Source organism: Martes martes (assembly GCF_963455335.1).
Source record: "Martes martes genome assembly, chromosome: 7".
Lineage (NCBI taxonomy): Eukaryota > Metazoa > Chordata > Mammalia > Carnivora > Mustelidae > Martes > Martes martes.
The window spans coordinates 139,940,763-139,956,584 of NC_137894.1; the positions used below are offsets into that span (position 1 = coordinate 139,940,763).

Consider the following 15,822-nt stretch of genomic DNA (forward strand, 5'->3'; position numbering starts at 1 on the left):
CTGGAGACTGTGAGCCTGGGACAAGTCCAGAAACCTCCTTCCCAGTTATGTCGGTCAGGTCCGAGAGCTGGTGGGCAGAGATCCTGTCCTCTTCCAGAAGCGCCGATGGGGCGAGAGCCGGAGGCGGACTTCCGGCTGCGCACACCGCCCTGCCACAAGCTGCTCCTGCCTAGGAGTTTTCTCTCCAAACGCACGAGTGGTTTTTTATGTCGAGTCCAGGAAGATCCCCGGTTGCATACAGAAAGTTGGGGCGTGGCCTGCTCTTTTCCTTCTAATGGAGGGATTTCAGCAGGTCTTCAGTAGCTGTCTCTGTTGTGTCCTCTAAAAGAGTTAAGTGCTGAACCAGTTATAAGACCTTACTCGGGGCTGGGCTCAGATAGTACTGGGGCACCTGGGTGGCTATCGGTTAAGCATCTGCCTTCGGCTCCAGTCATGATCCCAAGGTCCCAGAATCGAGCCCCCCATCAGGCTCCCTGCTCAGCTGAAAGCCTGCTTCTCTCTCTGCCTCTCTCTCCTGCTCTGCTCTCTCTGGCTACCTCTCAAATAAATCAGATCTTTAAAAAAGGCGGGGTGGGGGGCGTCTGGGTGACTCAGCGGGTTAGGCGTCTACCTTCGGCTGGGGTTGTGATCTCAGGGTCCTGGGATCGAGCCCCACATCGAGCTCTCTGCCTATCGGGGAGCCTGCTTCCCCCTCCCTCTGCCTGCCTCTCTGCCTACTTGTGATCTCTGTCAAATAAATAAATAAAATCTTAAAAAAATAAAAAAGCCCAGATGACAATGGGGTTGGACCATTTGTTCCAAGAGAACCTTCTTCTGGGAGAGAGATTCTGGTGGTTCCTCCTGATCAGAGCAGACTTATAGGTCCCCAGCAGGAAAAGTCCACCGACCCAGTGACGCGGCACCATAGAGAACAAACCAGACACTGAGTTTTGGCTGATTCCCCCCGCTAATCAGCTGGTGGTTCTGATCACAGAAAGACGGCCGGTCAGAGAGAAAGCCCTCCTCAGAACTGACCTCAGCTTTCCCTCCGGCTTCCTGCACTTTGGGGTTCCTCAGAGCCGGGAAGGGTGGCAGCTCTGAGGCCACACGGGCATGGCTGCGGATGGTTATGTGTGGACGGCTGGGGAGGAGGGATTGTCTGTTTGCATTTATGTGTATGTTTTCATAAATAGTTTACTCATTTGTCCAGTAATATTTTTAAAAAGAAAACATTTGTCTGACTGCCCTCAAATGGTAACTGATCTAGACAAATGAAGCCTATGATGCCTGTGGTTAGTACAGCGTTTTCATATCCAGGGAAGATGAAGAGAAGACCGTCGTCTCGATGGAGCTCAGAGACAATGTCCAGGCTGGGCAGCAAACAAGATTTTATTAAAACGGGCGCCTGGGTGGCTCAGTTATTAAGCGTCTGCTTTTGGCTCAGGTCCTAATCCCAGGGTTCTGGGATCGAGCCCCGAATCGGGCTCCCTACTCAGCGGGAAGCCTGCTTCTCCCTCTCCTACTCCCCCTGCTTGTGTTCCCTCTCTTGCTGTGTCTCTCTCTGTCAAATAAATAAATAAAATCTTTTTTTTTTTAATTTTATTAAAACAGAAATCCCAGAGGGATATAAGCAAGGTGAATTGTAAGTAGAAGAAATGGGTATTTTCTTGCATTTAGGTTTTATTGTGATAAAATAAGCCCAGACAAGTGCCATTCAAATAGGAAAAAAAGAATAGGGTATTTTGGCTAACTCCAAGTTCAGTTCGAACCTGAAGTGTTAACAACAAGGAACTGTGGCCGTAACTAGAATAAGAAAATGAGTTCTTGGGCGCCTGGGTGGCTCAGTTGGTTAAGCATCTGCCTTTGGCTGAGGTCGTAATCTCAGAGTCCCCGGATCAAGTCCCGCATCAGGCTCTCAGCTCCCCGGGGATTCTGCTTCTCCCTCTGACCTTCTCCCCTCTCATGCTCTCTCTCTCTCAAATAAATAAGGGAAATCTTTAAAAAAAAAAAAAGAAAGAAGAAAGGAAGGAAGGAAGGAAAGAAAGAAAAGAAAAGAAAATGAGTTCCCGGGTTCTTGGTGTTTCAGCACCTAGTAGGGGCGGGCACAGTAGTGGGTACCTTCCACCGTCTCCTGCAGCACCCCGAGAGATGGGAGCCCAGGCCCACGCCGGCCCCCAGGAGCTGCGGTTCCCTGCAGACGCTGTTCTCGCCTCCCGGCCCCCCGCCGGCTGTGTGCCTCCCCCACCGAGAGTCCCACATCCCCTTCCTCAGCTCGCTGGGGGTTGAAGGTCTGTGTCTGAAGCACAGGCAGCGTTTTCTTCAGAAAGTCTCCCAGCCTCCCCGGCCCCTCCAGTTCACCGAAACGTGCGACGAGTTGTCTCGCGGTCGGGGTCGTTGCGAGCTCTCCGAGGGCAGGAGCCGTCCTGTTCGCCTCTGCGCCACTACGTGTGTTTGACTCACTGGTGTCTGTGCTTGTCAGACTGAGATGAAAACCTGCTCTCCCGACGCGGGACCCAGACGCTACGGGAACACGAGACAAAGCGGGCCTCACTGGAGGAGAGTGACTGGCAGCTTTGTCCTGTTGATAACGGGAGGGGAGGGCCAGGTGTCCCTTCAGTGGCCCAGTGGACCGTCATGGGCTGTCCCAGACACCTCTGTAACGGAAGGACTGTGAGTGCCGTGTCGCTCAGAACGGGGGGGGGGGGGGGGCAGCCTCACAGCTGAAACCACATCACAACAAAGTGGGCCGCCTTGGAGAGCAGTTTCTGTTGAAGGCTTAGTCTGCACGCGGGGCTGCTTTAGAAGGTGTGCTGCATGGGACATGAGAGTGTCCCTTCTGGGCCCTGAGGTTCTGCAGTGAGCGACGTGCCAGGCTCTGGGCCCACAGAGAACCAGACGGGCATGGCCCACCTGCGCGATGGCAGGGCCGTGTCTCTCTGGTGCTCCCAGAAGCAGACGCCAAGACCCTTCAGATGATGGCGTGCAAGAGGTTTAGGGGAAGGATGGAGGGAGCAGGCAGGGGGAGCCCCAGGCCATGAGGCAGGTGTGCTGTCTGAAAGGAGGAAGGGCACAGGGCTGAGTAAGAGGCATGCCAGGGGGATGCAGGGCCCCGCGGAAGAGCCGCAGGTCAGGCAGGAATGAGCTGGCTCCCGCTATGCCAGTCATCGGTACAGAGGGGCCCAGGGAAGCGTGGCCTCTGCGCGTGCCTTCGGGTGGGTAACCAGGGCAGCAGCAGCTGCGACCTTGGTCAGCTCTGCTCCCACAACAGGTTCTCCTGAAGGAGATCTGAAGGGCACACTTCAGCGGCTGCCCCACAGGGATTCTAGAAAGTGTTGCCCATCACACTGTACCTTCCGGATTGGCTTCCCCAGAATCCTCTCAAGGGCTTCCATGGTCACACGCCAGCAAGTGGTAGAGCTGGGAGTTCAGCTCAGATCCGTCTGACTCAGGAAGTCCATGGTCTGCTAAGTAATGCCCTGCGTATCTCGGGATCTCTCCCAGCCCCTGAGAGCATCAGGAACCACAGCTGCTTGCCGGTTCACGGTTAGCCACGAGTGTGTCCACAGCCGTAAGTGACGCAGTTTAGCCCATAACTTGATCTGTGCTCAGCTCACATGGGGATGGAACCCTGACTTGAGCCAAGGTCTGTCTACTGCTTTGGAGTTTCCTCTCACTGTCACTAGACTTCATGAGGACAGGGCCCCAGAGACTTAGCCAGAGGAGGACGAACTCAGAGAAGTCAAAGCATAGCCACATTTTTGTGTTTTCTTTTTTTCTCCCTAATGTGGCCATCCTCTGGGGAGGACCCAGGCCTGTTTTGATCATCACTGATTTCCCCTTAAATATTTTTGAATGAGTGAAAAATTACAGGGGGGGAAAAAGTAGCACAGTTATACAACCGAACCCTTTCAGTTCACTGCCAATACATCTGCCCACTGCACCGCACAGCTCCCCGCGCATGGTGTGGTCATTTGCTGTCAAGCACACGCGAGCCTCCTGGGCCCCAGAGCACCGCTGGGGGGCCCGCAGGAGATTGGAGACCCAACACTGGCACATTGTCAGTGGCCGGACAGCCATGAAATGTGTGTAGATGTTGGTATAAAGCGAAGTGGAGGAATATGTGTGGAAAGTCATGTGTGTACACCGGACACAAAATTATTGTTAAGATTTTAAGTCTGTACACTGGATCGCTTGCTGCCCGGGTCACAAGGGAGCTGGGGCTGGAGGAAGCTGAGGCCTCTGGAACACTTAGGAGCTGACTGTGTAGACCAGGCTGAGGTTTCCAAGTCACTGAGAGCTCATCCCGTAGAAACCACTATTTTGTGGTTTCTGGGGGTGGGGGAGGGGGCCTTCCTCAAATATCTTATTTTCCTGCCTTCTTAAATACGGTGAAGTGGACACAACGTGACTTTTTCTTGACTGCTTAGTCTCATCATTATGGTCATCTGTTACTATTACACACTTTCGCTTCTACATTAATTGGCCTCAAATTTGGGGCTTTAAATATTGTTTCTAATTCTTAAATTGTAATAATATGGCCGTCCTTTCTGGTAACCACCACTCCTTACTGTTCTGGGTGTGCCTACCCAGAACAAGCATGCCTTACCTTTTCAGTTTGAGCCTTTAATATGCTGGAGACTAAGAAACGACACGTTCTAGGTCACCGGCTCCTATGCGAAGGGAGAGGCCAGCTGGCTCTGAGACACTCCCTCTGAATGCCCTGACAGGAGCTGTAGCGCTGATCATGATGATAACCATCTTCTCTCTCCGGGGGCTTCTAGTGGTTCTTCCTGCTTTTCTGTCATGTTCTGAACAGAGGAAATGTCTTCAGCGAAGTTGGACGCAGCTGTCTATTAGTTTTACTTGTATTGCTGGGTTCTCTAGAAGGTCATCTAATCATTTGGTGTCTGCACAGCTTGTAGGATAGTATCGTGTCATAGTATCATAAATAGAACATTTTGTTGGTTGTTGCGAAGAATATTACGTGCGTTAGAGTCAGACAGAACTGGTCGGAAATCCCAAATGTAATCCCTGAATACCTCTGTGAATTCGTAAAAATCTTCCCAAGGGTCTGAGCCACTCTTTGCTCGTTCACAGAATGGGGGCAGTGAATGGCTGTCCTGAGTTGTGACACGTAAGTGCTTTAATGCAGTGTCTTATTTAACACAGTGCCTAGAATGTTGTCGACAGTCGGCAAATTGGAATTAGAACTCCTTTCTCATTCAGCACTTTTTCCCTGAGAGGAAAGCTGTGCATCTTTTCTAAGCCGTGTAAGCTGTACTTCCTTTGGTGGTCTTCGGAGAATGAGAACTCATAGATCAGCCCCTCTAGGGACAGTCGGATGCTCTTGGTATCAAGGGACAGTGGGCCCCTAGTTCAGAAAAGGCAAAGCCTCACAGCAGAGCCTGACGTTTAGCTTTTCTCTCGGTTTGCAGCGAACAGAGTATCTGCCAAGCCCGGGCTTCCGTGATGGTCTACGATGACACCAGTAAGAAATGGGTACCGATCAAACCCGGCCAGCAGGGATTCAGCCGCATCAACATCTACCACAACACTGCCAGCAACACCTTCAGAGTGGTCGGGGTCAAGCTTCAGGATCAGCAGGTGAGCGAGGGAGCGACAGGCTGGGCTCGTGGGCGTACCCCCCCCACACACACACACACACAGTGAAAAGAGTTCAGGAAAAAATAAGGTCGGGATTTGGAGTCAGAAGGTCTGGGCTCTCATGCCGCCTGTGCGCTCTCCGACTGCACCGTATGAGACCTTGAGCACACGCTCTTCTCTGAACGGCATTTTTCACATCTGTCTCGCAGAGACGGTAATCCACACGCGGTGTGCCTCACTGTGTTATTATCCCATTAGAATAAAATAATAGACGGGAAACAGCTGTGGAAACGCTGCCGCAGGCCGTGTTAGTGTCTCCTTCCGCCTGCACAGCCGTAAGTGACGCGTTGTGAAGATGTTTGGCTCCTCAGCCCCCGAGTCTTCCTTTGGAAAGACGATCAGGACGATTGGGGGCGCCCGGGTGGCTCAGGGAGTTGAGCGTCTGGTTCTTGTTTCGGCCCAGGTCACGATCTCAGGGTCATGGGATGGAGCCCCACTGTTGGGCCCTGCGCTGGGTGCGGAGCCTGCTGGAGATTCCCTCTCCCTCGACCCCTTCCGCTCCTGCTCGCTCGCGCGCGCTCTCTCCCTCTCTCTGTGTCTCAGAAATAAATAAATAAATCTTTTTTGAAGACTCTGGGATCATTTCTGCCCCTAAGAGTACCTCCTGGGCGAATCAGACAAGATGGCGAGCGTACTGGCTAATTCTGTGCAAACCCAGGGTCAGCCCCGGTGGAAGGAGCCGAGCCTACGTAAGCCGCAGGGCTCTGACATGACGCGGACCGAAACACACGTGGAGGAGGGGACCGTGTAGCTTCGCCACAATGACTTTGGCTCCTGCTTCACGGTTCTGCCTCCAGCTCTCTTCGAACAGACCGACAAGGATGTTTTCAGCAGTGAAATGAATGCTTCTGCGGTTTCGGCACTTATGAAAAACTCCACTCAAATAACCCCTCCTGGCATCCTTTGTTGGTCAGGGCCTTGCTAAATCGAGCAGCAGGTTAGCTGCTATCTCTATAAGAATCAGCACGTTAGCCATTAGAAGACAAAGAACAAAAACTGAGGACTCTATTTTTAGTATGGTGCCTGTTGAATGGGTTTCTGCTTTGGCCAAAACGGCCCTGTTAAGTTTCAGATTCTTGGGGCTGAAAGGGACAGCCCCAGTTTAGGACCCTGATGAAAGGTCCAACCTGGAGCTCTTGGTACCTTCAGAGGTGTCACTTTCCCTTGTCGATGAGTCATACTGGCAGAGAGGGTTTTCTAGAAGCCTTCTGGAGGCTGCTACCCTGTTCTTCCAATTCATTGGTTCTGTCTCTGCCTTTTAGACGTGCACTGTGCAATGTATTACAGGATACATATGGCGACAGTTATGGGCACGTGTCCCCAACACCCATGGGTTGGTACAGCAGAGCAGTGCCTCCCTGCTATGTGCTTTGACTTCAGGTCCATTACCTAGTTCAGCTCCTGGACCACAGTGGGTGTTCCCTGAGTAATCACTTTTACTGTGGCAAGTTTCTCCGGCCCCCACACCTCATGGTTGCCCCCGAGGGCGTGCCAGGAAGCCAGCATGGTGTGCTGGAAACACCCCGGTCCTGGAGAACCGGATTCCCTGCCACCGACATGCGCCTTGCTCTTAGGAGCTTCGCGCCTCCCTGCCCCCGTCCCCAGAATCCACACGCCAAGGCTCGTGTGGGAGGAGACCTTTTCCCTACGTGGGGAAGGACTGGCAGCAGTCCTCAGTGGCCTCCTGGGTAAATTCGGAGGCCCTGTTGACCCTAACCAAGAGATTCCCAGAGTCTGACAGAGAAGTTACCAGCACAGCCACCACCTGGAATTGCACGTTCAAGAGACATGCTCCTAGAATGTGGTTGAGACTCTGTTCCCCAAACAGATGGGGCGTACATACATAGTATACGTACATACATGCGTATATACGTGTGTATATACATACATGAGCATGCACACATAGGAATGCACAAGGGATCCTTAGGAAGCCAGGGCGTTAGAGAAAGTGGCCAGAAGCCTGGTCCACAGCAGCTCCTGTGACCTCAGGAGAAAAGACTAATTTTCACAGATCTGTCTCCCAGTCTACATGGACTGCAAGGTCAGACACGTTAGACGGAGATCCCTTAGGTTATAACCAGGTCGGGATATGTTACACGTTTAACGTGATTATGGTTCCTGGAGCACTTTTCATGTCTATTACTTTAGTCTCCCAGGAACCCCAGAGGATAACAGCATAAGTATGTATCAGCCCCATTGTGCTAAATGGGTAGGCGTAAAGCCCGGTGATCATTTGCGGAAGAAGGGACAAGTACATGGCAGTATCGTCAGCTAAGGGCTAACCCAAGTCTCACATTACAGGTGGAAAAACATCAAAAGATTTTTAGTTTAGTATGAATTATGGCCACCACAAATGTTAATGAGTTTTCAGGCTGAATGAACGGTAGAGGTCCAGAAGGGAGCTACAGTCCTGCTCTGCTGTGCCCTGGTCCCACTACACCGAGAACATTGGGACCGAATACAGGTGCCACAAGCCGGAATCTGTAAGGGGAAGGGCGTCTGGTCTGGTGAGAGGTCTGCAAGCAAGCTGAAGAGGGCAGGGCCACAGCCCTCAAACCTCTGATGGGCTGCGTGGGGAGGAGAAGGCATGCTTCTCTTTGTACCCTTGAGACAGGGCTAGGAGTCCTGTGTGGACACTGTCAGGAAGAAGATAGCTTGGTGGCCGGGAGCACGTTCTTCCGTGCACGCTGTTGGAGGGTGAACACATTCCTTTGCAAGCCCACGGGCTAGCTGGCCGCTGGGTGAGAACTCTGGGAAGGACGTGCCTTCATGGAAGGGTAGAGATTTAGATGAGATGAGACCTTAGGAGCCTTCACCAACCAATAGGTTCTAGGGGTTTGTTTCTTGTTTGTTTGTTTTTTTAAGATTTATTTATTTATTAGAGAGAGAGAGCGAGCATGGGGTAGGGGAAGAGACAGGAGAGAGAATCTTGAGCAGACTCCCTGCTGAGTGTGGAGCCCAGTGCGGGCTCAGTCTCGTGACCCTGAGACTATGACCTGAGCGGAAATCAAGAGTTGGACACTCGACCAGCTGAGGCACCCGGGCGCCCCGAGGGGGTTAGATGTCGGTGAATGTGTGGGTCAGGAAGATCGTTTTCCACGAGTGAGTCACTGTTTTTGTAGGGGCTCTTGGCTGCTTGAACTCAGAGGCCTCAGAAGCATGGTGCACAGTGTTTGGAGTTTCTGGGCCTTCTCTTGGAAGACAGGAAAGGCCCTCTTACTCGGCCCTGCACCCCTCCCCCAAACACCGCACCTGTGGGCTCTTAAGCAAAAAAAAGTAGGACCTTTTAAAATAAGTTTATCCTGGGGTGCCTGGTTATCTCCATCAGTTAAGTGTCTGACTCTTGATTTTGGCTCAGGTCACGATCTCAGGGTCGTGGGATTGAGCCCTGTGTCAGGGTCCACTCTGAGTGTGGACCCTGCTTGGGACTCTCTCTCTCCCTCTCCCTCTGCCCTTCCTCTCCTCCCCCACCCCCTGCTTATGGGCTCTCTCTCTCTCTCTCAGTCTCGCCCTAAACTAAACTAAAATAAAATAAGTTTATCCTTCAGCAGTTGTCCAGGTCAGTCCTTCCAGAGCTTGGAGAATTATCTTAAAACTAAAGCTGATAGGGACACAGGCTGAACGTGGGAGAGTGGAAAAAGGCAAGCCTTCCAAACACCGGGAGGACAGCCTACCAACCGGAAGGAGCTTGTGTGACTGTATCAGTGTTAAATACGAGAGGCTTCAAGACCGGAAGCATTATGAAAGGTAAAGAAGGACCTTTTCAGTGATGAAAGGGTCGATGAAAAGGAAGACCTAACAATCCTAAATTTGTACGCATCTAATAATATATCTGCAAATATGTAAAGCAAAATTGGACAGACCTAATGGGAGAAATAGACAAATCCAGAAGCAGAGCTGGAGGTTTTAATCGTCCAAGGTTCATAACCTCCAAGAAACTGACTGAGCAAGCAGAAAGAAAGTAAAGAGATAGAAAATTTGAGTAGCATTATTGACCAACTTGACCTAATTTACATTTACGAAACTACAGCCAACAATGGCAGAATGTACAGTCATCTCAGGTGCGAACTGAACATTTCCCAAAACAGACCGTTTGCAGCAGTTGTGGTACACTGCAGTCTTCTCTCATCTTGCTTCGAGATCCCTTAGCCATTCTTTTTTCTTAAGATTTTATTTATTTGACAGACAGAGACCACAAGTAGGCAGAGAGGAAGGCAGAGAGAGAGGGAAAGCAGGCTCCCTGCTGAGCAGAGAGCCTGATGTGGGGCTCGATCCCAGGACCCTGAGATCATGACCTGAGCCGAAGGCAGAGGCTTTAACCCACTGAGCCACCCAGGTGCCCCAACCATTCTTGACATAATGTGGTTTCCAGATCTCCTTCCATTGAAAACATTTCCTTCCGGCTTCCTCTGGTTGTGTAATGTCCACTAAAAGTACATCCCAAAAATGGAAACACCTGCACACAGAACTTCCAGTATGGCCTTCCCGTGGCAGAAAAGAACAGGTCTGCTGCCTCGCTCTGGTCTCTACACCGCCGTGAGTGTGCTCTCCCCTTAAGAGCGTTTTAACCCGAGGTCACTGTGCTCCTTACTGTGCATACACGCAACAAAACCTCCAGCCCTTTTCCTGAGGATTCGGAGCTCAACCTAGAGAGAGAACCACCCCAGGCACCGGGGTATAGACGCTGGCCAAAATTTCCTTGTGTCAAGATGTGAAACAATTGCATTTTCGTTAGCTGATTCAGCTCACCTGTGCTCTCTCTGGACCATACAATGACCCAAGCCCACCTTCCTCCTGGCTAGGACCTGGGAAAAAAGCTGTCATGGATGTTGGCCATATCATATCTGCCGTCCTCTGGCCTCACCCACAGCGCAGCAGAGTGGAGCAGTAGAGGAGAGCGGTCGAGCAGAGGTCACGTCTTAGTGCCCAGCCCGCGAGCAGGGGGCTTGGCCACGTCCCTCAGCATCTCTGAATCTTTCCCTGATGTCCCCTTCCTAACCGGGGAGGGGCACCGCAGGCAGAGTTGTCTCTAGCTTCAGGTCACAGAACCCTGGAGCCCCAGAGCCAGAGGAGACCTGAGCAGTCCTCCTCAATGTCTCCTAAAACAGGTTTTTCCCATCTCGTCGCCCACAGCCTCCTCCAGACTATGCTTGTGTACTTCCGTCCGTAGGGAGCTTGCCGTCTCTCAGCGCTGACGGGCTGCTGTGTGCTCTCACACGCGCCATGAGGGGGCCGTGCCGCAGCCAGGGCTCCTTCTTCCCACTTTCCAGGCCGGAAGACTGATGGCTCATAAGTCCTTGAGGTTGGCTCACGTGGCTCCAAGTAGAGAATAAGCGCTCCAGGCCTGAGCCGCGCTGCCTCCCTGAGCCGCACTTACCACCTGTCACCTTGAAGAACTTGGAAGTCCTTCTCTGTCAGTCGTCTGAGAGAGCAGCTCTGAGTTCAGGCCGACCCGAGCGGCTGCCCTGACTGCTTGGGAGCCCCCGAAGCTCTGGGCTCAGCCCTGGTCTACTTTACCTTGCCCTACTGGGCCTGGCTTGCTCCTTGCAGACAGTTGAGGTTTGTTGATTGACTAATAATGCTATGCATTAACTTTTCTGAGTTATCCTTTTAATTAATAACCCATTTATTAATGCATCCTAAGTGTTAGACGCTGTGTGCATGGCTTTGGGAGGCATAGATAGGAACTAGGCGACTCTGCCCTTAGGGTCTCCATGCCTGGAAATCTAGATAAGGTATGCATCGCAGTGTGGCCTTCCCAGTAACCCCAGTAGGTTAGTAAAGCATTATTACCCCCATTTTATAATTGGAGAAACTGGGCCCCTAAGAAATGCCGTGATCTCCTTGGGTGACATGGCTGGATGGAGGGACCAGCCCCTGGGCTCGGGGAACCTGACTCCAGCTCAGGCCTCTCATCTGGAAGGCGTGACTACACCGCATTGTTAGTGAGATGAAGTAGCTGGTTTTCAACCCCTCACGGTTCTGGAGGTCATACTGAAAAGCTGCCTGGCCTCGCTATCCCCTTCTCCTGACCCCGCCCCGCCTCCCTGTCCTCTGCTAGCCCCAAGGGACACCGTATCCCTGCCCCGGAGCCGCGCTCTCCAGCTCACTTACTCACCTTGTATTTACTTACACGTATTTCCGTCTCTTTTCCCCTCCAGGTTGTGATCAATTATTCAATCGTGAAAGGGCTGAAGTACAATCAGGCAACGCCGACCTTCCACCAGTGGCGAGATGCCCGCCAGGTCTACGGCTTGAACTTTGCAAGTAAGGAAGAGGCAACCACGTTCTCCAACGCCATGCTGTTCGCCCTGAACATCATGAATTCCCAAGAAGGAGGTAAGTGGGGCTTTGTCTCGGCCCAGTGCCGAGACCCCTCTCCTTCCCCGCGCCCTCCCCCGGCACTGGCTCCCTGGGGTCCCAGCCCACAGCCACATCAGGCTGACGTTATGTGGACTCTCAGAGAGGCCTGCTGCCTGACTCCAGCTCGAAGGGGCATGGTAGCAGTTTGAAGAAGGAGAGAATGGTGATCACATCTCTTTGCCGTTTGTGAGATTCGGCTTCGTACTGATGCGTGCCTGAAGCTAAATGTCCTGATGTCTCACGGGCGTCATCTTCCTTCTGTACTAGAACATGTATTTAGCAGAGATGGGAGGGAACGAGCAACAATTTGAATTAAAGTTGAATTAAAGTATTCATTCACGTCGTTAATGAACTTGTACCAAATATTTACTGAGTGTAGGAAACTGGCCAGACAGAATAGGTAAGAAATGCATAGATGGCGTCCTTCTGCCCAAGACGCGCCTGAGCAGGTGGCTTCATAAACTGCTCGCACTGTGGGTCGTGGTGAGTGCTCCAGCCCGGGGTGGGCAGACTACTTAGGGAACACTGAGAGGGATGCCTGGGCTGCAGTTTGGAAGGGCGAGGAGCTCACAGGGCAGCGGAGGAGCAGGCATGCCAGGCAGAGGAGGGACAGCAAAAGCCCATGCGGGAGAGTGCCCTGCAGTGTTTCTGGGGCCTCAGGCACACACGGGAAAGAAGGTGGCCTTGAAACCTCACAGTGAAGGGTCCCAAGGACCTAGAAGGGGACTGGGGCCAGGCTTGACACTTGGGGTAGACAGTGGGCCTGGAGGAGGGAGCAGGGCGGGGCTGGGAAAAGTTTCTAAACAGAGCAAAAATGCATGTGGCTCTTACTGGAAATTCGCAACGTTAGCTTCAAGGGAACATAGAAGCCTTCCAGAGTACAGGTGTCTTGACGTCCACGCATACAGCCCCGCACTTCGCTAGAGGTCTTAGCCTTGGTAGAGCGAGTCAGGAACAGGGTTATGTTTGCGTCCTGGTTCTGCCGCGTTCCAGCTGAGGACAGTTTGGGCAAGTTACTTCATTTTCGGGGCTTCAGTTGTCTTCTCCATCGGATGGTGGTGATAAAGGTTGTTTTTAAGTTTCACTGGGTGGAGTGTACAATACCTAGCCAGCTGCCTGACACACAGCAGTCACCCACTGTTGGCACTTGTCCGTGGTATCACTCCCATTGCGGCTGCTGCCAGAGTCAGGGTGGGAAGTGCAGGACATGGTACTTAGAGGGAGATGGCTTTTATAGACCTGTTGGTCCTGACAGATGACAGCTTTGGGACCCAATGTAAACCCTCGGAGAATTTTTCTAAGTAAATAAAGAACACATTTTGGGTATGCTCCCCGGGGTTCACACACAGAACAGGGACTTGTGGAATGTTCTCCTCGCCTCAGAAAGGCTCCAGGGTTTGTGGGTTTCCCACTGAAAATTTGGGACACATGGTGGGAAGCTGGCTGACCACAGCTGAAGCACCGTAAGCACCCGACACACGTTTCTCAGACTGTTTTCCACCCGAGACCCTCGTACTTCCTGGTGAAGTGAGCTGGGTTTACGGTTTCTGATCCGAGCCGCCTCACCTGCCCCAGGATATGAGAGCTCGGCTTTATTGGATCTGTACAGGTAGACACGCTGAGGGTCAAAAACAACATTTTAATTTAATCAGACCAGTAACCCTTGCGAAGCAACTGCTCATTAAATAGAAACTACTAGTTGCTTTCTTAAGTTTATCATAGTCACAGGGAAATTAGCTAATACGACCCTCATTTCCAAACGAGAAACCTTTAGTCACTCACCTGTGTCAGCTAGGAACCCCGACCTCCTCTGCCTCCTTTGGGCGGGATGCGCGCCCTCGTCGGGGCAGGGGTAGGGCGCGCGTATGCGGCTGGCTTCGTTGGCAGCTCACACCGTGAGTAGCAGCGGCCTGTCCCAGTTCGCTGGCCGGGACCCGATGTCCTGCTTCGGCAGGTGTGACCTCTGGTGGAAGGAGATGCAGGCCCCTAATCGAGTTCTGCTTTTCCTTGCCCTGAGGTGTGACCTTACCGAGCAGCGGCCGGAGGTGCACAGCCCGACTAGCTGTTGCACGCGTACATGCCAGCAGCCCCCGCCTCCGCAGGTCCCCAGAAAGACCATATCCCTCTCCCGCTCCCGCAAGGACAGGGGACAGCAGCTTCTGAGACGACAGAGCAGTTTTGCCTGCGTTTGAACCTCACTGTGTGTGTACTTTGTACAGTGCGTTCTTTGTACCTGACTCTCCCTCAGCTTTGTGTTTGCGGGAGCCACCAGGGCATGGTTCAGTCTTCCGCGGGCTGCTTGTGGCCACTGTGTGCCACTGCGCCATGGAGCTGTGCCACGTGGATCCACCCACCTCTGTCCAGCAGCCCCCGCTGGACATGTTCATGCTGCCGGATCACTGTGCTGTTTTCTGGCAAATCCCCTCTGGGTCAGGAAATCCCAGCCTATCCTCCCCTGGCGGGAGGCAGTTCACCATAGTATGAAAAGCATTTGTTGGGGGCAGCTAGATCTCATAGTAAGTCTTTGTTCTGCCACCTGTGGCCCTGAGATCCTAGACCCTACTCCCTGGGGTTGTTAGGAAGATTCATTTTGAGATGTTGATAAAGCACTTAGCATCTGGTACCTGGCATGTGATAGGAGCTCAAATAATACTGGTTCCTTGCCTTTTGTTCTTGTTAAACGTGGTCGTCTTCTATAAGCCTCAGTGTCCTTCCTGGTCACATAGGGTCATCGGTCCCACTGCAGAGCTGTGGAGGGGGGCTCAAGGACCCGGTGTGGTGTCTGGCACCTCGTAGGAGCTCACCTGCCGCTCCTCCCTCCCCTCACTGGCAGGCCTCGGCCCCCGGCAGGCCTTTGTGGCTGGTGCCTTCTAAGACTCGGTGTCTTCTCACATTGAGTCCTATTGGGCATTTCCCTCCTCTGCCTCCTCCTGTGGGGCAGATGCGAGCAGGGCCCCTCTGGGGTCTTTAGAACCTGGCATATACCAGATGCCTACGTACAGACCTGAAAGTCACCCGTCAGAGCGAACCATGGACGCCCCCTGCCCTCCCCTGACTCTAGCCACTGCCCTGCAAGAGCGGGGCCCAAGCAGCTGCGGCTCAGGGAGGAGGGTGACTTCCCTGTGGTTCCATGGCTGGAGAGGTCGCTGAAGGCCACCCCCAGAGCGGTGCCCACTCAGCAGTCCGCACTGTCCGAGCACCGAGGACCGGCGGGGAGCTGCAGGGCCGTGCTCTGCCTGTGCTCCTTCCCGCCTCTCCGCCGCGTGGGGCACGCTGTCGGCCGGGGTTCCTGGGGGTAGTCCAGAGAAAGAATGGACCCAGCACAGTCCTGTTTTTGCTGCCTAACGCCGGTGTGGACATGATGGTCAGGCCCTGGGACCTTGGAAGATCTCTTTACTGACTTGTTCCTTGTACCCACAAAATCAGCTTTTCCTCAGCAGCAGCGTTTATTTTTTTTTTTTTAAGATTTTATTTATTTATTTGACAGAGAGAGAGCGCGATCACAAGTAGGCAGAGAGGCAGGCAGAGAGAGAGAGGGAGAAGCAGGCTCCCCGCCGAGCAGAGAGCCCGATGCGGGGCTCGATCCCAGGACCCTGGGACCATGACCTGAACCGAAGGCAGAGGCTCCAACCCACTGAGCCATCCAGGCGCCCCTCAGCAGCAGCTTTTAGAGACGCATTTGTCAACTTCAGGCCCCAACCCAGAGAGCCTGAAGCCGGTTTAGCAAGTAAAACAGATCAGTAAACTAGTCGCCCTGCAGCTCGGTGGCCTCAGTCCCCTGGGTGGAGGACAGGGCTGCAAAGCCGGCTTGGGGCT

At 52.9% G+C, this 15,822-nt stretch overlaps 1 protein-coding gene across 2 annotated transcripts in view; it reads left to right on the forward strand.

Moving 5' to 3' along the window:
* The window catches only part of EVL (Enah/Vasp-like), a 146,133-nt gene that overhangs the window by 85,902 nt on the left and 44,409 nt on the right, over window positions 1–15,822 (forward strand). For both annotated transcript variants that reach the window (XM_080807647.1, XM_080807646.1), the window contains exons 2-3: window positions 5,415–5,583; window positions 11,805–11,982. In XM_080807647.1, coding sequence (XP_080663773.1) covers window positions 5,415–5,583; window positions 11,805–11,982 — 347 coding nt within the window. The remainder of the gene's footprint in view (window positions 1–5,414; window positions 5,584–11,804; window positions 11,983–15,822) is intronic.